The sequence below is a fragment of the Anopheles gambiae genome, chromosome 3, assembly GCF_943734735.2.
Source record: "Anopheles gambiae chromosome 3, idAnoGambNW_F1_1, whole genome shotgun sequence".
Taxonomy (NCBI): Eukaryota; Metazoa; Arthropoda; class Insecta; order Diptera; family Culicidae; genus Anopheles; species Anopheles gambiae.
In genome coordinates, this window is record NC_064602.1 from 53,322,774 (window position 1) to 53,337,829 (window position 15,056).

Consider the following 15,056-nt stretch of genomic DNA (forward strand, 5'->3'; position numbering starts at 1 on the left):
TTAGCGCTTGAACGATCACAACGATAGACGGTATACTTTCGGTCACAGAAGAGGGATGAAGGAATCGAATCGTATAGCCATGTCTCAGTAAGTATTATGACATCATAACTCGCAACTTTGGCCGGTCTCGTAGTACAGTCGTCAACTCGTACGACTTAACAACATGCCCGTCATGGGTTCAATCCCCAAACAGACCGTGCCGCCATACGTAGGATTGACTATCCTGCTATGGTGGGGAATCAATTAGTCACTGAAAGCCAAGCCCACAAGTGGGTACAGGCAGGCCTTGACCGACATCGGTTGTTGAGCCAGAGAAGAAGAAGAACTCGCAACTTCGAGAGAGATGCCAAGATCCAAAAGTTTGGTTTTGAGACCGCGAGTGTTTTGATAGTAAAATTTTAATGGAGATTTAGAGTGCGAGTGTGTAAGTAGTGTTGCTATTGCTGCTGTGATGATCGAGGAGGTGACGTCGAGACTGCAGTGTTGTTGGTGGAGGCAGTAATGTTGTTGTTTGTTTCCATATGAATAGATACATCAGTGTTTGTGGTGACAGGTACGTGTGTATTTGTTGGTGCTGTAGTGGTAGTGGTCAGGGGATTTGTCGACAATGTAGAAATAGGAGCATTCCTACGATCCGTGAACTCTTTGAAGACAGTTCCGATCGGCCACGATGAGCATAATAATGCTTTCTCCTTATAATCCGGCGACAAACCGACTTTAAACGAAGAGAAAGTCAGAGTGCGGACATCGCGGTTAAGTGGCACCAGCTTAAAAACGGTGACATCCTCGATGCCGATTTGCTCCTTGACGAAAGTCTCCACTTCTAAGATTGTGGCTGTCGGGCGGCAGCGCGACAGGTACAACCAGAATTTAGGCGTTTCTGGTGGTAGGAGCAATGTGGCATGAGCTGAAGTGGCGATGGGTGCGGTGCCATTTAGAAGCGGAGAGGTGGCGACAACGGACGGCGGAGAACGGTCCATTAAACGACGTTTTGCCGGGTTGCTAAGTTCGGTGGCTGGTGTTGACGAAAGAACTGGTGCTTTGGATGTCGATGTCTTGCATTGAATGGTGAATGTAGAAGTGTGTGAAGCAGGACGAGTATCTGTGTGTTGATCGAGTGAGGATAGCATCGTGCGTTTTAGCGATTCCGCGGCAGCATCCATACGTGTTTGGAACTCAGCTGACAGCTGAGATTTGAGATCGGTGAGTGCCGCCGTTAGCTCAGCAATCATCACTGAGTGTCCGTTGCGGCGATTCTCCGAACAATTGTGGCAAAGCCACAGAATTTGAGAATCTTCTTTGATGAGATCCTTGACTGCGGCACTACTCACACCAAGACACGAACGATGAGCCCATCGCTTGCAGAAGCCGTCGCAAGTGTAAGTAAGTTCCTCGGATGACGAAGCACGGGCGCAGGTCAAACAGTGATCAGCCATGACGATTCAACAGGCTCACCGCGCCAAGGAGTATACACTTTATATCACTTATACAGACTTTGAGCACTTGAGTATATGAACAGTTTATTGAGGCTTGCACAACTGATAATCAAAACACAGTGCAATGATAGAACCAGATCGGAATTTGCGAAAATAAGTGCACAAAACGCAAATAAAGCGGAGCGAAATGTAGTACGTGCTATCAGTGTGAGTGTAAGCGAAGGAGTGGAAATCATGTAAACAATCCATACAAAACCACACAAAAAACTAGCCTGCGATTTTCAGTCTAGAAAATTTTAGCCTAAAAGCTAGAATTAGATTCGAGTACCTGCTCGGGTACACGGGTTTGGGTTTGTTACAAAACACGGGTTTGTTTACATTTATCCCAAGGTGCATTAAAGAAATCAGGTGATCGAATCTGGAATCAAAGTGTATGTAGTCCAGGTGGTCTCATAGCATTTTTTATAACCAAATTTGAATATCACTTTTTGACAGAACGAGTGAAAACTTTTGCTCCAACGAGCTTTCTGGAGGCTTGACGAATACTCAAAACACTCTTACAATCTTCATTCAGAAGTAGAAGCGATAAAAATCAGCCTTCTAAATTCATACACCTTGGGATAAGCCCACCTGTATATTATACTCACTTAGATAGCTGCTCGAAAACTGCTATACAATGCAAACAGCTGACAGGCTAAAATTTCAGCCTACGAGCTTCAAACGGAAAGGACCCCCATATTAGAATTGGCCACAATTGCTTAGTGGAACTTATAAATCGGGGAAGCCCGTCGATCGACATTTGTATTTTTAAAGTGTCGTGTTCGGGAATGGTATTTCTGTAAGAAAGGAAAAAAATAAATTGGGAATCCTATGCAACCCAATAAATAAAAAATTATAAGCACTTACCTAAAATAGTTGCGTAGGACCGTCTCAATCCCCTGGTACCAGAATTCACCGCCCGAGATCGTTTGTACTTCCAAACCGACCTCGGTGGGGGTTTTGAGGAATGTCCGCGCATCTTTTGGAACGTCTAAATGATACAAATTCCGCAAGACCGCCAAAAGTAAATTGAGCGTCGTTCGCGGCACGTTTTTAACAATAGCCCATGTCCTCAGGCCTTCAATGGGTGATAATTTACCCATGAAGGCCCAGGCTTCCTCCCAACACGCTGTGATATCTTCATCATCACTGCCGCGATCGGTATCCCCGTGATCACTATCTGAATCTGAAAAAATAGCCGGAAAAGGGTTGGTACTATCTAACTCACCGTCACCTTCAAGTAAATTGTTGTTAGTTGGATAGATGTTAGGCAAGTTGAAACCATCACCAAAAGTACTGCTACTATATACATTGTTTTCACCTGAAAAGGCAAGACAAAAACACAACGTAATTAGTTTTGTGTGATGTTTACAGTCCTGGAAATATTTAAGAACAACTATTATAATTTCCCCTTTTGCAGTAATAAAAGAAAACATCACCAACATACTTAACAAAAAAAAGCTGACTCTATTGAACCTATAGCTGATTTACCCATCTTTTGCCTTTAACGAACTTGATGATTAACACGAAGAACAATTAAAGTTATTATGGTATTGCGGGCAATACAGCCTTTTTCAACCGTTCCTACTGAATAAAAAAAGCATACCCTAAGGTATTTGAGATAAACTATGCTCAGCATGTTCTTCTATAAATAATTCTCACCAATACAAAACAATTGTTTACTATCCATCTGATCCCAAATACAGCCCCCAAACAGTGAGTGGCCAAACAGCGGGTATATCAACTAACATAGCAAATAAATGGGCAAACGTAGCCCAAATTCATTTCGCTAGATACGAGGCAGTCTGCTCGTGCCGATCGCTTACTCGACAATGCATATGCTGTACTTGTTTGGCACGTGGCGAAGCCGCCAAGTGCATCACTTCATAACTCCAACGCTGCTGGCATCAAGAACGCGCACCTAAGCCAAGTTGGAGAAATCCGACAATCGGTCCGACCCAGACGCTGTCCGGCAGGCCCGGCATGATGCGAAAAGGGCTCTACACGGAAGTACGGCGTAGCAAACGTGTTATGGGATCTGCATGCTAAGGTTAGCGTAGTGTAACGCATGCTTTAGTTTATAGCAAACCCGAAGTTAGGGAGTGCCCGCGAGAGGCACTCAGTTAGGCTTTATAAGTAGTGGCAATGTGGTAACGAAGCTCTCTCTTTTGCTCGACACCGAAGCGATCGGTTCGACACACACACACACCCATCCTGTTATCTTAAGTGGTGATAATAAAAAGTACTTGTAACCCCTGTAAACGCACAAAACATGGCGATCCTGCCAGGAGCTGTTCGCTTGGATGGTTAATAAAGTACTGTGTGCCGGTAGCCGTTTACGTATAACACAATAATCAGTGCAACGTGGTGAAGTGAAAGTGTAAGTGCCGCAAAGTATTGGACAGTGTTAACAAAAGAGGATCGACGCAACAGCCAACAAAAACGAGGACGAAGAGAGACGAATAACCCTCAGAGCGACGCTCATCCCGATCGAAGTCCTAACTGCAGAACGCGCTACACGAACGTACCGTCCATCGCACACATCGTGAGCCGACTCGTACACCGTTTCATCGCACGCAGCGTGAGCCGACGCGTGCACCGTTCCATCGCACGCATCGTGAGCCGACTCGTGCACCGTTCTACCACACGCATCGTGAGACGACGTGTGACCGTTCTATCGCATGCATCGTGAGACGACGTGTGACCGTTCTATCGCACGCATCGTGAGACGACAGGCCGAAAAAACTGACCGAGAGGAAAGCTGCAGTTACAAAAAAAAAAAAAAAAACGCCGCAAAAAGACACCGTAAGCCGTCACGTGAAGACAATCCAAGCCGCCATCGCAGTGTCTATCTGAAGACACCTATATCCCGCCATCGCGCTGAGCAAAACCACGAGATCTGAAGACATCTATATCCCACCATCGCGCTGAGCAAAACTATGCGATCTGAAGACATCTATATCCCGCCATCGCGCTGCTCAAAACCATGCAGTCTGAAGACATCATACTAAGCTGCACACACTTAACCCTTCGAGAGCAAGGTACGTAACCACAATATTGCCACATTTTTTTTTTAAAGAGAGCTAGCTAGATAATTTAAATTTTTTTTTTTTTTGTTCAATTGTGTCAAATTGCGTTTATATTTATTATATTTATTTTAAACTGCGTAAACTCAAACCGCTAACAAATCGAGTAAAAAGTGTTAAACCAGTGCTAAGTGAAAAAAAAAGCTAAAACTATGATCCCTATATTTTCTCATAATTAGTTATCGCGTTGTTGATTTTAAATAGTTATTCAATACATTCAAATCCGTCCTATAGATCAACCTGAAAGTGCATTTATTACTAAATCCATTCTACGTAAATTATGCTATCAAAGTGTTTGATTGTGTTGAAAGTTCGACGAATGCTATAAAGTCCTACAAGCTTGTGGGGTGATCGTTCGTCATTGGTTTCAGTCCGGTTTCTTGCTTTTGATCGTTTTCCTTTTTAACAATATTGGCATATTCCTGAATTTAAAACAATTTGAATAAACCTTAACCATTTAACAAAAGGATCTCGTCCTAAACCTTCATGAAAAGAACAACTCGCGCTACTCGTACACCTCGGCGCATCATTACTGCAGTTGGTAATATTGTAAGGCACAAAATGGCTCCCAAACTTGATATTCAATTGGCTCTGAAGTTGATTAAATCGTTTGATGGTACACCCACATTACTAAATGCATACATTGAAAGTATCGAATTGTTGCAAGATTACGCACAAGAAGTAGATGAAAAGGAAATCCTCAAGTTTGTGAGAACTACTTTAGTTGGTATTACCCATGGAGTTATCGATACAGCAGAGACGCTAAAACAAGCTTTCGTTCTTCTACGAACACGTTTTAGTGTGCAACTAACACCATTAGCCGTGGAAAAAGAAATCCTGTCTCTAAGACAAGGTGCTAAATCGATTTCTGAATTTGGACTAGAATTGGAGAAAATGGCTGCTAAACTTGCTGCTGCTCACGTGTCTACTGGAACGTTTGAAACCGAATTTGCCGCGCATAATATAGTAAACCCTATAGTGATTCGTGCATTCATACAAGGTTTAAACAAAGCCAATACAAAATTCTTCCTTCAAGCTCGCAACCCCTCTACTCTAAATAAAGCCATATCTGATGCTTTGGAGTGCGAACCAGTTAAATCAGCTGGAGAGGATAGAGAAATGACACTTTGGTGTTCATATCCGCAGAACATGCGTCGATATAGCAGACGCCCTCATCACTCGTATTATCCTAGATCATTTTATAATCAACCTTACCGTGGATCCAATTCACAACGTTTTGGTAACAATTCCTCAAGTGAAAATCAATCAAGATTTACCAATAATAACAACAGAGGAACGTATAGAGGTAGACCTTATTCCAACAATCACTTTAGTCAGTTACCATCTAACAATAATTCCAATAGACGAAATAATACAACAACTCGAGTGCAATTGGCATCTAGTAATCCATTAGAATCAGTTAACGGTAACATCCCAGAATCTGATATTGAACATGAGGAAATAATTAATTTATTTCGCTAAGTTACATTTCAATAGCAGTGTTAAAGCAAAATTTTATTTATTTGGTGAATATCATGATCTTGTCCTTGATACAGGAGCCACCTGTTGTGTATTAAATCTTAATTACTTGCCTAAAAATGCAATTATCGATAAAACAATTGTGTTAAAAATGTATGGAATTAACGGTCCAGCAAAATCACTAGGATGTATTAACACCATCATTTCTACGGATTCAAATAGTTTTCATATAGTGTTTCATGTTGTGGATACATTGCCTTCTCATATCGTAGGATTAATAGGAGCTGATTTTCTTAAAAAACATAAGGCTATCCTAAACTTTGGAAATATGGATTTAATTTGTACTACCAATAATAATGCAGTAAACCTAATAATTCCGCCTAGAACAGAGATTGTTACATTTTTTGAAACAGCAGAAACCAATACTTGTGTTGTATTAAATCAAGTGCTTCAACCAAATGTGTATGTAGCAAATTCTATAGCCCATCCTAAAAATGGTAAACTTCCAATTCGGATAGCAAATTTCCAGAACAAAACCGTAACTTTAGCAAAGATACTTCCAATCATAAAACCTGCTACAGATTATAAAATATTAGAACTCAATACTCCTCGTCACGATAGTAATCACGCAAATCAACTATTAAAAGAACTCAAACTAACTCATTTATCGGAACCTAATAGATCTATTATTGGGAAAATTTGCATCAAATATAATGATGTATTCTGTCTACAAAACGATCAATTAAGCACTACTTCAATTTACGAAGCTTCCTTGAAACTTAACAACAATACTATGCCAATATATTCCAAACCTTACAGACTACCCTACTCCCAAAAGACAGAAGTAGAAAATCAAATTAACAAAATGTTGAAAAATAAAACTATAGAAGAAACACAATCGGAGTGGAATAGTCCAATCTTATTGGTCCCTAAAAAGAGTGCTGATGATACAAAGAAATGGAGACTCGTAATAGACTACCGAAAGGTAAATACGGTATTGCAGAACGACAAATTTCCTCTACCTAACATCGATGAAGTCATTGATACGTTGTCTGGATGCAAATATTTTTCGCATTTAGACTTATCCCAGGGGTACTATCAATGTCCATTACGAAAAAAAGACAGGCCTATTACAGCTTTTACATCCCCTACCGGTCAATACCAAATGACTAAGCTACCGATGGGATTAAAAATAAGCCCATCTACGTTTTCAAGGATGTTGACGGTAGCTATGTCAGGATTAAATACAGAACAATGTCTGATATATCTAGATGACATTATAGTATTTGGAAAAACAATAGAGGAACATAACAAACATTTAATGAATATATTTGAAAGATTAAGAAAGGTAAACCTATAGCTGAATCCGGAAAAATGCCACTTCCTTAAAGAAGAGTTAATCTACCTAGGTCACTATATTTCCGCGGAAGGTATAAAACCAGATCCGAGCAAATTGGAATGCATCCAGAATTGGAAAGCCCCAACATCTGCTGATGAAACTAAGAGATTTGTAGCTTTTGCAAACTATTACAGAAAACATATTAAAAACTTTGCTGCAATATGCATGCCACTAAATCGTTTGACAAGAAAAGGTGTTCCCTTTGAATGGACTCCTGATTGTCAATTTGCGTTTGAAAAATTGAAAGAATCATTTGTTAAACCACCGATTTTAGATTTTCCAGATTTTAGTTCAACAAATACTTTCAATTTGCACACTGATGCCTCCAACAGTGCCATAGGAGCAGTCCTTAGTAATCAAAATGGAAAACCAATATCATTTGCTAGTAGAGCATTAAACAAAGCCGAATTAAATTATGCAACAATTGAAAAAGAACTATTAGCAATAGTATGGTCAATTAAACATTACCGTCCCTACTTATTTGGAAGACATTTTAACATCTTCACAGATCATAAACCTTTAACGTATCTATTTACTATGAACGATCCTTCAAGCCGCCTAACTAAATTTCGTTTAGCGTTAGAAGAATACAACTTCACCGTCTCTTACAAAAAAGGAGCAGAAAATGTAATAGCGGACGCCTTATCCCGATTGCCAATTTCTGAATTGAAAGCCATGAGTGTGCGAGATGAAGTGCTAATATCTACGAGATCCAAAACTGAAAGCAACGATACTTGCGAAGACATTAATGAGTCAGCAATATCTAAAGTAACCCATGTTGAGCTTCAGTTAAATCCTAATACTAAAGATCTTATTGTTTCTAAACACAAAATAATATTACCACAATCCACCACTATCGTTCGCTTACGAGGAATGATAGTAAGGATAAAATCTTACATCAAATCGTTGAAAAGTAAGATATATTTGGTAATAAGAAAACGTGATGAACATACAACCAAATTCATGGAAAACTTAAAAACCCTCAATGAGAAGGGGATGCCAAAAATAATCATACTAAACGAAGACGTAAAAGTACTTGGAGAACGAGAAAAAGCAAAGAGATTGATTGTTATGAATGATTATCATACACTACCAACCGCAGGGCACGCAGGAATTCAAAGAACGATTAATACAATTAAGCAAAAATACACTTGGCCCGGAATCGATAAAGACGTTAGAGATATGATAGCAAAATGTAAGCACTGTCAGCTTTATAAATCAAATAAACCATTTAAAATTCCTCTCAAAATAACAGATACGGCCAATGAAGCAATGGAGAAGATTTTTATAGACCTTGTTGGTCCCCTAGTAAATTCTAACGGATTTGAATATATTTTAACTACGCAATGCGATCTAACTAAATTCATAACAGCCACGCCAATCACAAATAAACGAACAGATACAGTAGCACGAACTTTCGTAGAAAAAGTCATCCTAAAGTATGGAGTGCCAAGAACCATTTGTACTGACAGGGGAACTGAATTTTTATCAGGATTATTTAGCGAAATATGTAAGGTATTGCAAATTCAGAAATTACAATCAACCGCTTACCATCACGAAACAGTTGGAGCGCTGGAAAATTCACATAAACAGCTAGGAAATTTCTTACGGATATATAGCGAAGAGAAAGCACTAGATTGGTTCCAATGGGTAAACTTTTACGAGTTTGCTTATAATAATACCGTGCATACCGCTACAGGATATACACCATTTTACCTAATGCATGGAAGACAGGCTAATGTACCAACCAACATAATAAATGAGAGCGCAAAGAAAGTGCGATACAATCTAGACGACTATGCGAATGTATTACAAATAAAATTGAGAATAGCCCATGCAGAAGTCAGGGAAAGGTTGATAAAAAATAAGCAAAAAAGCAAAATCCACTACGATGAAAAAACAAAAACGAAAATGTTCCAACCAGGCAATCAAGTACTAATCAGGGAAGAAAACAAAAAAAAAATTAGAACCTCCATACACTGGTCCGTACACCGTAATCAAAGATGAAGGAGAAAACGTTAGGCTCGAAGATCATAATAAAAGCGAAGTAATACACAAGAATAGGCTCAAGAAATGGCATAACTAAAAAAAAAAAAAAAAAAAAAAAAAAAAAAAAAAAATTGGGCGTGTTATGGGATCTGCATGCTAAGGTTAGCGTAGTGTAACGCATGCTTTAGTTTATAGCAAACCCGAAGTTAGGGAGTGCCCGCGAGAGGCACTCAGTTAGGCTTTATAAGTAGTGGCAATGTGGTAACGAAGCTCTCTCTTTTGCTCGACACCGAAGCGATCGGTTCGACACACACACACCCATCCTGTTATCTTAAGTGGTGATAATAAAAAGTACTTGTAACCCCTGTAAACGCACAAAACAAACGGCCACCGTCGCCGTCATCATCACCGCGGACAGCGGTGAGACTATACGCGCAAGGATGGCGAGACTTCGGCAACGGCATCGCCAGAACCGTCAGGAAAAGCGGAAGAGATTGACGGAGCAGACACTGACAGCGGGGAGTCTGGGCATCCTTAGTTGGATATCCCTTCCCATATCGTGTACGGCGGTTTGTCCGTAGAAGAGGAAATGGCAGCTACACATGCAAATGCAGCCTCCCGCTAGTCAATTTTTTAAGGAGTCAAAAGGATACGATCCAACGGGCTCGAACAATTTATCTCTCTAGACCCTTCGAGGAGCTTAGGAAAACAGACAGGAAGAGAATCAGGAAAAAACAAAAATTTGAAGTAACAAACAAGCTTTTTGTAAAACAAAGATACACCTGCCTTGACCTCACCGTTCACTACACCGTACATCTCACACTTTGCTGGTGCTAGCCAAAAATCGTTAGATTTCCCAGCTCTATCAGGTGCAATGGACTTAGCATTAACAATCCATCTACAATTTGTAAAATTCAATCCTTTCGGTGCCCCAGGAACGGATGGGATTTGGCTTATTACTACTAAAGCGACCCTTTTTGTTTCTTGTCGCTTTCAATGACATAATACGACCGACGACACGTGCTTCGCGTGCTGTCCAAACGCGAACCTAGAACCCGCAGTCAACTATATACGGTCAACATAGTTACCTCATAGCGCGGGTTTCAACGCACACCTAAAACAAGGCCGACCACCAATGACCGAACTGACAGAACGGCACCGACAGTGGAACGATCGGTCACTTGATGCCTTCCCAGCCGAATGATCCGCCCGAGCTTCGAACCCCCACCAACCCAATTTGCTGACGACGATGTACACCTCATGGGACAACCCGAACCAGAACCAGCCACACCTCCTCGTCCGTGTCACAAATAATTAGCACATAATAAAAGCGCGATCGAGAGTTCGATCGTGGCTATACTTCGCTTAAATTTCAGAGCTCACTTTCCTTCGAAGTTCCTGTGCTCGAAAGAATTCCCGCCCGCTACACAACGCTGAAGAGGTGGGGGATACATTAAGTGCTCGTAATTACCGAGGCATGCTGCGGTTGCGCTAAGGGTTTCGCGCTGCTATTGTATGGCCCACTTCTCATGCGGTCGAAACGTTCAACCACCGCCAATTTGGTTGAGTATGTCTGCCTCTGCCACAGGACCAGATCGACGCGGTGTATCAAAGCTGCTTTTAACATCGTTACGTAAGTCTTGCTGCTTAACAAGCTTTACGTGCTCCGACTATCCGGGCAGCTGTTGGCTTGGTTCCATTACAATCTTGCCATATATGATCGCGTTTAAAGGAGATGCTTCTCTATACGCGGACGATGAAAAGCTATTCCTTCCAATCCGCGACCAGACAGATCAACTCCGGCCACAGGTCTCACTAAGCGCTTGCCGTTCCTAATGCTTTTAGAATGGTCTTGAGAAGTGCGTCGAGAAGTGTGTTTTTGTTTCGTTTGCGAGAAAGCGGTGCCTCTTAATGTATGACTACGCGTATGACTACATCAATGCTCCTTCATGAAAAGTTTATCTTCTACAGCCAGCCACAGAACATTGACGCTAAACCAATTGATCGGCTTACCAAAACAAATAGCACACGAAATCGCGGACTGATTTCCTCCGCTCACACAATATAATTTCATGTTTCCACAAAAATATTCCTCCCATGCTCCAAATATGAATATTTCATAACACAAGCACGCCAATGACATGCTTGCGCTAGAAGCTTGTACACTAACAACTCTTCCTAACGCCGATTCAAACGGCAGTGTGTGGCCTTCAAGTTGTATCGTAGCATTAAGCACAACCTAAAATACATAACAAATACTATATTCGTTTAATTAACTTACCATTTGAGGTAGATGGCAATGGAATAATTTCGGTCGATGTATAAGGTTTGGGTTGTGTCCATTCTGCCTCCGTTTGGCGCTCGTACTTCTCCAAATAACGCTTGCGTTTTCGCGAAATATTTGTGTTGGTTGAAGCGAACTGTCATTGTAGGTTAGTTGGGTCGAACTGTCATTTGACAGATGTTGGGTATTGTCCAACCCGAAAGCATGAACTATTATATACACTTGTAAATAAACTCTCACTCTATTATCTGAACTCGAACCATCCAGACGTGTGTTTCCAATAGGTTATGGGCCCAGACCCAACGCAGTAAAACAAAATGGCTACCAGTTCTGCAAATAATTTACCGTCGATTGAAAGGCTTGTTGGTCGCGAAAATTGGCCAACGTGGAAGTTTGCTGTAGAAACTTTCCTTGAGCTGGAGGACCTGTGGCAGGCGGTAAAACCGGAAGATGAGACGAAAGTGGACAAGCAGAAGTGCCGGAAAGCGAGAGCAAAAATTATTTTGCTGTTGGACCCGATCAATTACGTCCATGTTAAAGATGCGGAAACTGCGCGGGACGTGTGGAAGAAGCTGGAAGCAGCGTTCGAGGATACGGGACTAACGCGTCGTGTAGGACTTCTAAGGAAACTCATCAACACAACGTTAGCATCGTGTGCGTCTATGGAAAGTTTCGTGAACGACATAGTGGGCACAGCACACCAGTTGCGTGGTATTGGTTTCGACATCAGTGAAGAGTGGATCGGCACGTTACTTCTCGCCGGGTTACCTGATGAATACAAGCCGATGATCATGGCGCTAGAAAATTCTGGAACGGCGATAACTGGCGATATCATAAAAGCTAAGTTGCTGCAGGAATACAAATCGAGTGCGTCATCTGAAAAGGCGGTCTTTCTTGGAACGACGAAGCATCAATGGCAGCCGAGAAATCAACAAGGTGTACCATCGAAGCAGACAAAGGGACCGAAGTGCAGGCGTTGCGGTAAGTTCGGCCATATTGCCCGAAACTGTACAGTGAATGCGTCTTCGTTAAGCATGGTGCTGGGAACAGTGGGAACAATGAGTGGTGCGAATAACGATAAGTGGTACTTTGATTCAGGTGCGTCTGAACATTTCACGAACAATCGTAATTTGTTAGAAAACGAGTGTGCGGCAAGTGGTACTGTAAGAGCAGCGGATAAACAAGCGATGGAAGTTATTGCGAAAGGCTCTATCAGGTTTAACACAAAATGCATTCCAAAGGGCACAACGGTTAACGTAGAAAATGTGAAGTATGTTCCGGGAATATCAAACAATTTATTATCGATTAGCCAAATAGTTCGACAGGGCAAAGAAGTTCATTTTACCAACAAAGGCGTAAAAGTGACTGGACCAAACGGCATTGTTATTGCAACCGGTAGTCACGACGTTACGAATGGCTTATTCCCGTTAGAAGAGAGAAAAGATAGTTTTGCGATGGCGGTTACATCTAAAGCGGTAGATTCAGCTACATGGCATAGAAGAATGGGACACCTTAATTATAGCAATTTAAAGATGTTAAAAGATGGATTAGCATCCGGTATAACGTTTAATGGGATTGAGTCTGAAAATTGCGTAATATGTGCGAAAGGAAAACAGTGTCGTCTCCCATTTCCTAAAATAGGCAGTCGAGCCGAAGATATATTAGAAATCGTTCATTCGGACATATGCGGTCCAATGGAAGAAACGTCATTAGGAGGAAAGCGATATTTTATAACGTTCATAGACGATAAAACAAGAAGAGTTGCTGTATATTTCTTAAAACAAAAATCAGAAGCGGAAGTATTAGGAGCTTTTGAAGATTTTCGTATCAAAGCGGAAAGAGAGACCGGGCGCAAACTAAAAATATTGCGTAGTGACAATGGAAAGGAATATACGAACCAATTATTACAAAACAGGTTAAAAGAACTAGGGATCAAACATCAAACTTCAACCGAGTATACCCCAGAACAAAATGGCCTAGCGGAAAGGTTCAATAGAACAGTAGTAGAAAAAGCGCGTTGCATGCTGTTTGATGCAAATTTACCCAAACCCTTTTGGGCGGAAGCTGTTCTAACGGCCAAGTATCTCATCAATAGATCACCCACGAAGGGGCATAATCTAACTCCGGAAGAAGCTTGGAGTGGTCGCAAGCCTAACCTCACTCACATTCGTGTGTTTGGATCAAAAGCGATGGCACACATTCCAAAGCAAAAGCGATTGAAATGGGATAGGAAGTCTAAGGAAGTAATACTCGTAGGATATGACGAAACTGCTAAGGCATATAGGCTTTATGATCCTGAAAGGAAAGACGTTATGAGAAGTCGCGACGTTATTTTCATAAACGAATGTAGCAGTCACAATCAAGAGATGCTCCCAGACAGTGAACAAACCCGAAATACGTTTGTTAGTTTAGATTATGATCCTACGCTTTCCGATAACCTGGTTGAAACATCTCAAACGCAACATACAGAAACTTTAAGACGTAGTGAAAGGCCTCACAAGTTACCAACACGTTACAACGACTATGTAGGACCAGAAATAGCAGTTCGTTGTATTTCTGGTGTAGACCATGAAACTGAGACCCTTGTTGATCCTCCAGATTTACATGGATTAGTTGCGAATCATACAACCAGCCAAGCCATAATGCATGATCCACGTACTGTAAATGAAGCTTTACATAGTGAAGATGCTAGTAAGTGGCGAGAGGCAATGGATGAGGAATACCAATCACTCCTTGATAACAACACCTGGGACTTAGTCAAGTTACCAACCGATTCTAAACCAATAGGTTGTAAATGGGTTTTTAAAACCAAAGTAAATGAGGATAACAATACAACTCGTTACAAAGCTAGACTAGTTGCGCAGGGATTTACTCAAAAATTCGGAACAGATTATGATGAGATATTTTCTCCAGTAATGAAACAGACTACTTTTAGAGTACTGCTAACTGTAGCTAGCCAGAAAAATATGATTGTTAAACACGTTGATGTAAAGAATGCTTATCTTAATGGAGATTTAGCAGAGACCATTTACATGAAACAACCCGAAGGGTACGCTATAGGCGATAAAGACACGGTATGTCGATTAAGGAGGAGTTTATACGGATTGAAACAGTCCGCGCGTGTTTGGCACCAAAAGGTCGATTCTACTTTCAAAGCAATAGATTTTGTACAATGTAATTCAGATCCTTGCCTTTACACAAGAAAGCACGGACAAGCTTTTGCTTATGTACTGGTATACGTTGATGATTTGATAATCATAACTCAGACAAATAGTGAATTTGAAGCTATTTTGGAACATCTGAAAAACAACTTCAAAATGACCAATTTAGGGGATATTCATCAT

The 15,056-nt window shown here is 41.1% G+C and overlaps 1 protein-coding gene across 1 annotated transcript; it reads right to left on the reverse strand.

Annotated features, from left to right (window-relative positions):
* Positions 1–123: 123 nt before the first annotated feature.
* On the reverse strand, positions 124–11,827 carry LOC133393069 (uncharacterized). Its single transcript, XM_061656353.1, has 2 exons — positions 11,710–11,827; positions 124–2,796 (listed from the first exon to the last, which is right to left on the reverse strand). Exon 2 carries the CDS (start codon positions 1,434–1,436, stop codon positions 438–440), a length of 999 nt encoding a protein of 332 aa, XP_061512337.1. The 5' UTR covers positions 1,437–2,796; positions 11,710–11,827; the 3' UTR covers positions 124–437.
* Between the last annotated feature and the right edge of the window lie 3,229 nt (positions 11,828–15,056).

Bases quoted from the DNA above. Each gene is read 5' to 3' on its own strand.
- LOC133393069 (XM_061656353.1), bottom strand. From the start codon at position 1,436: ATGGCTGATCACTGTTTGACCTGCGCCCGTGCTTCGTCATCCGAGGAA.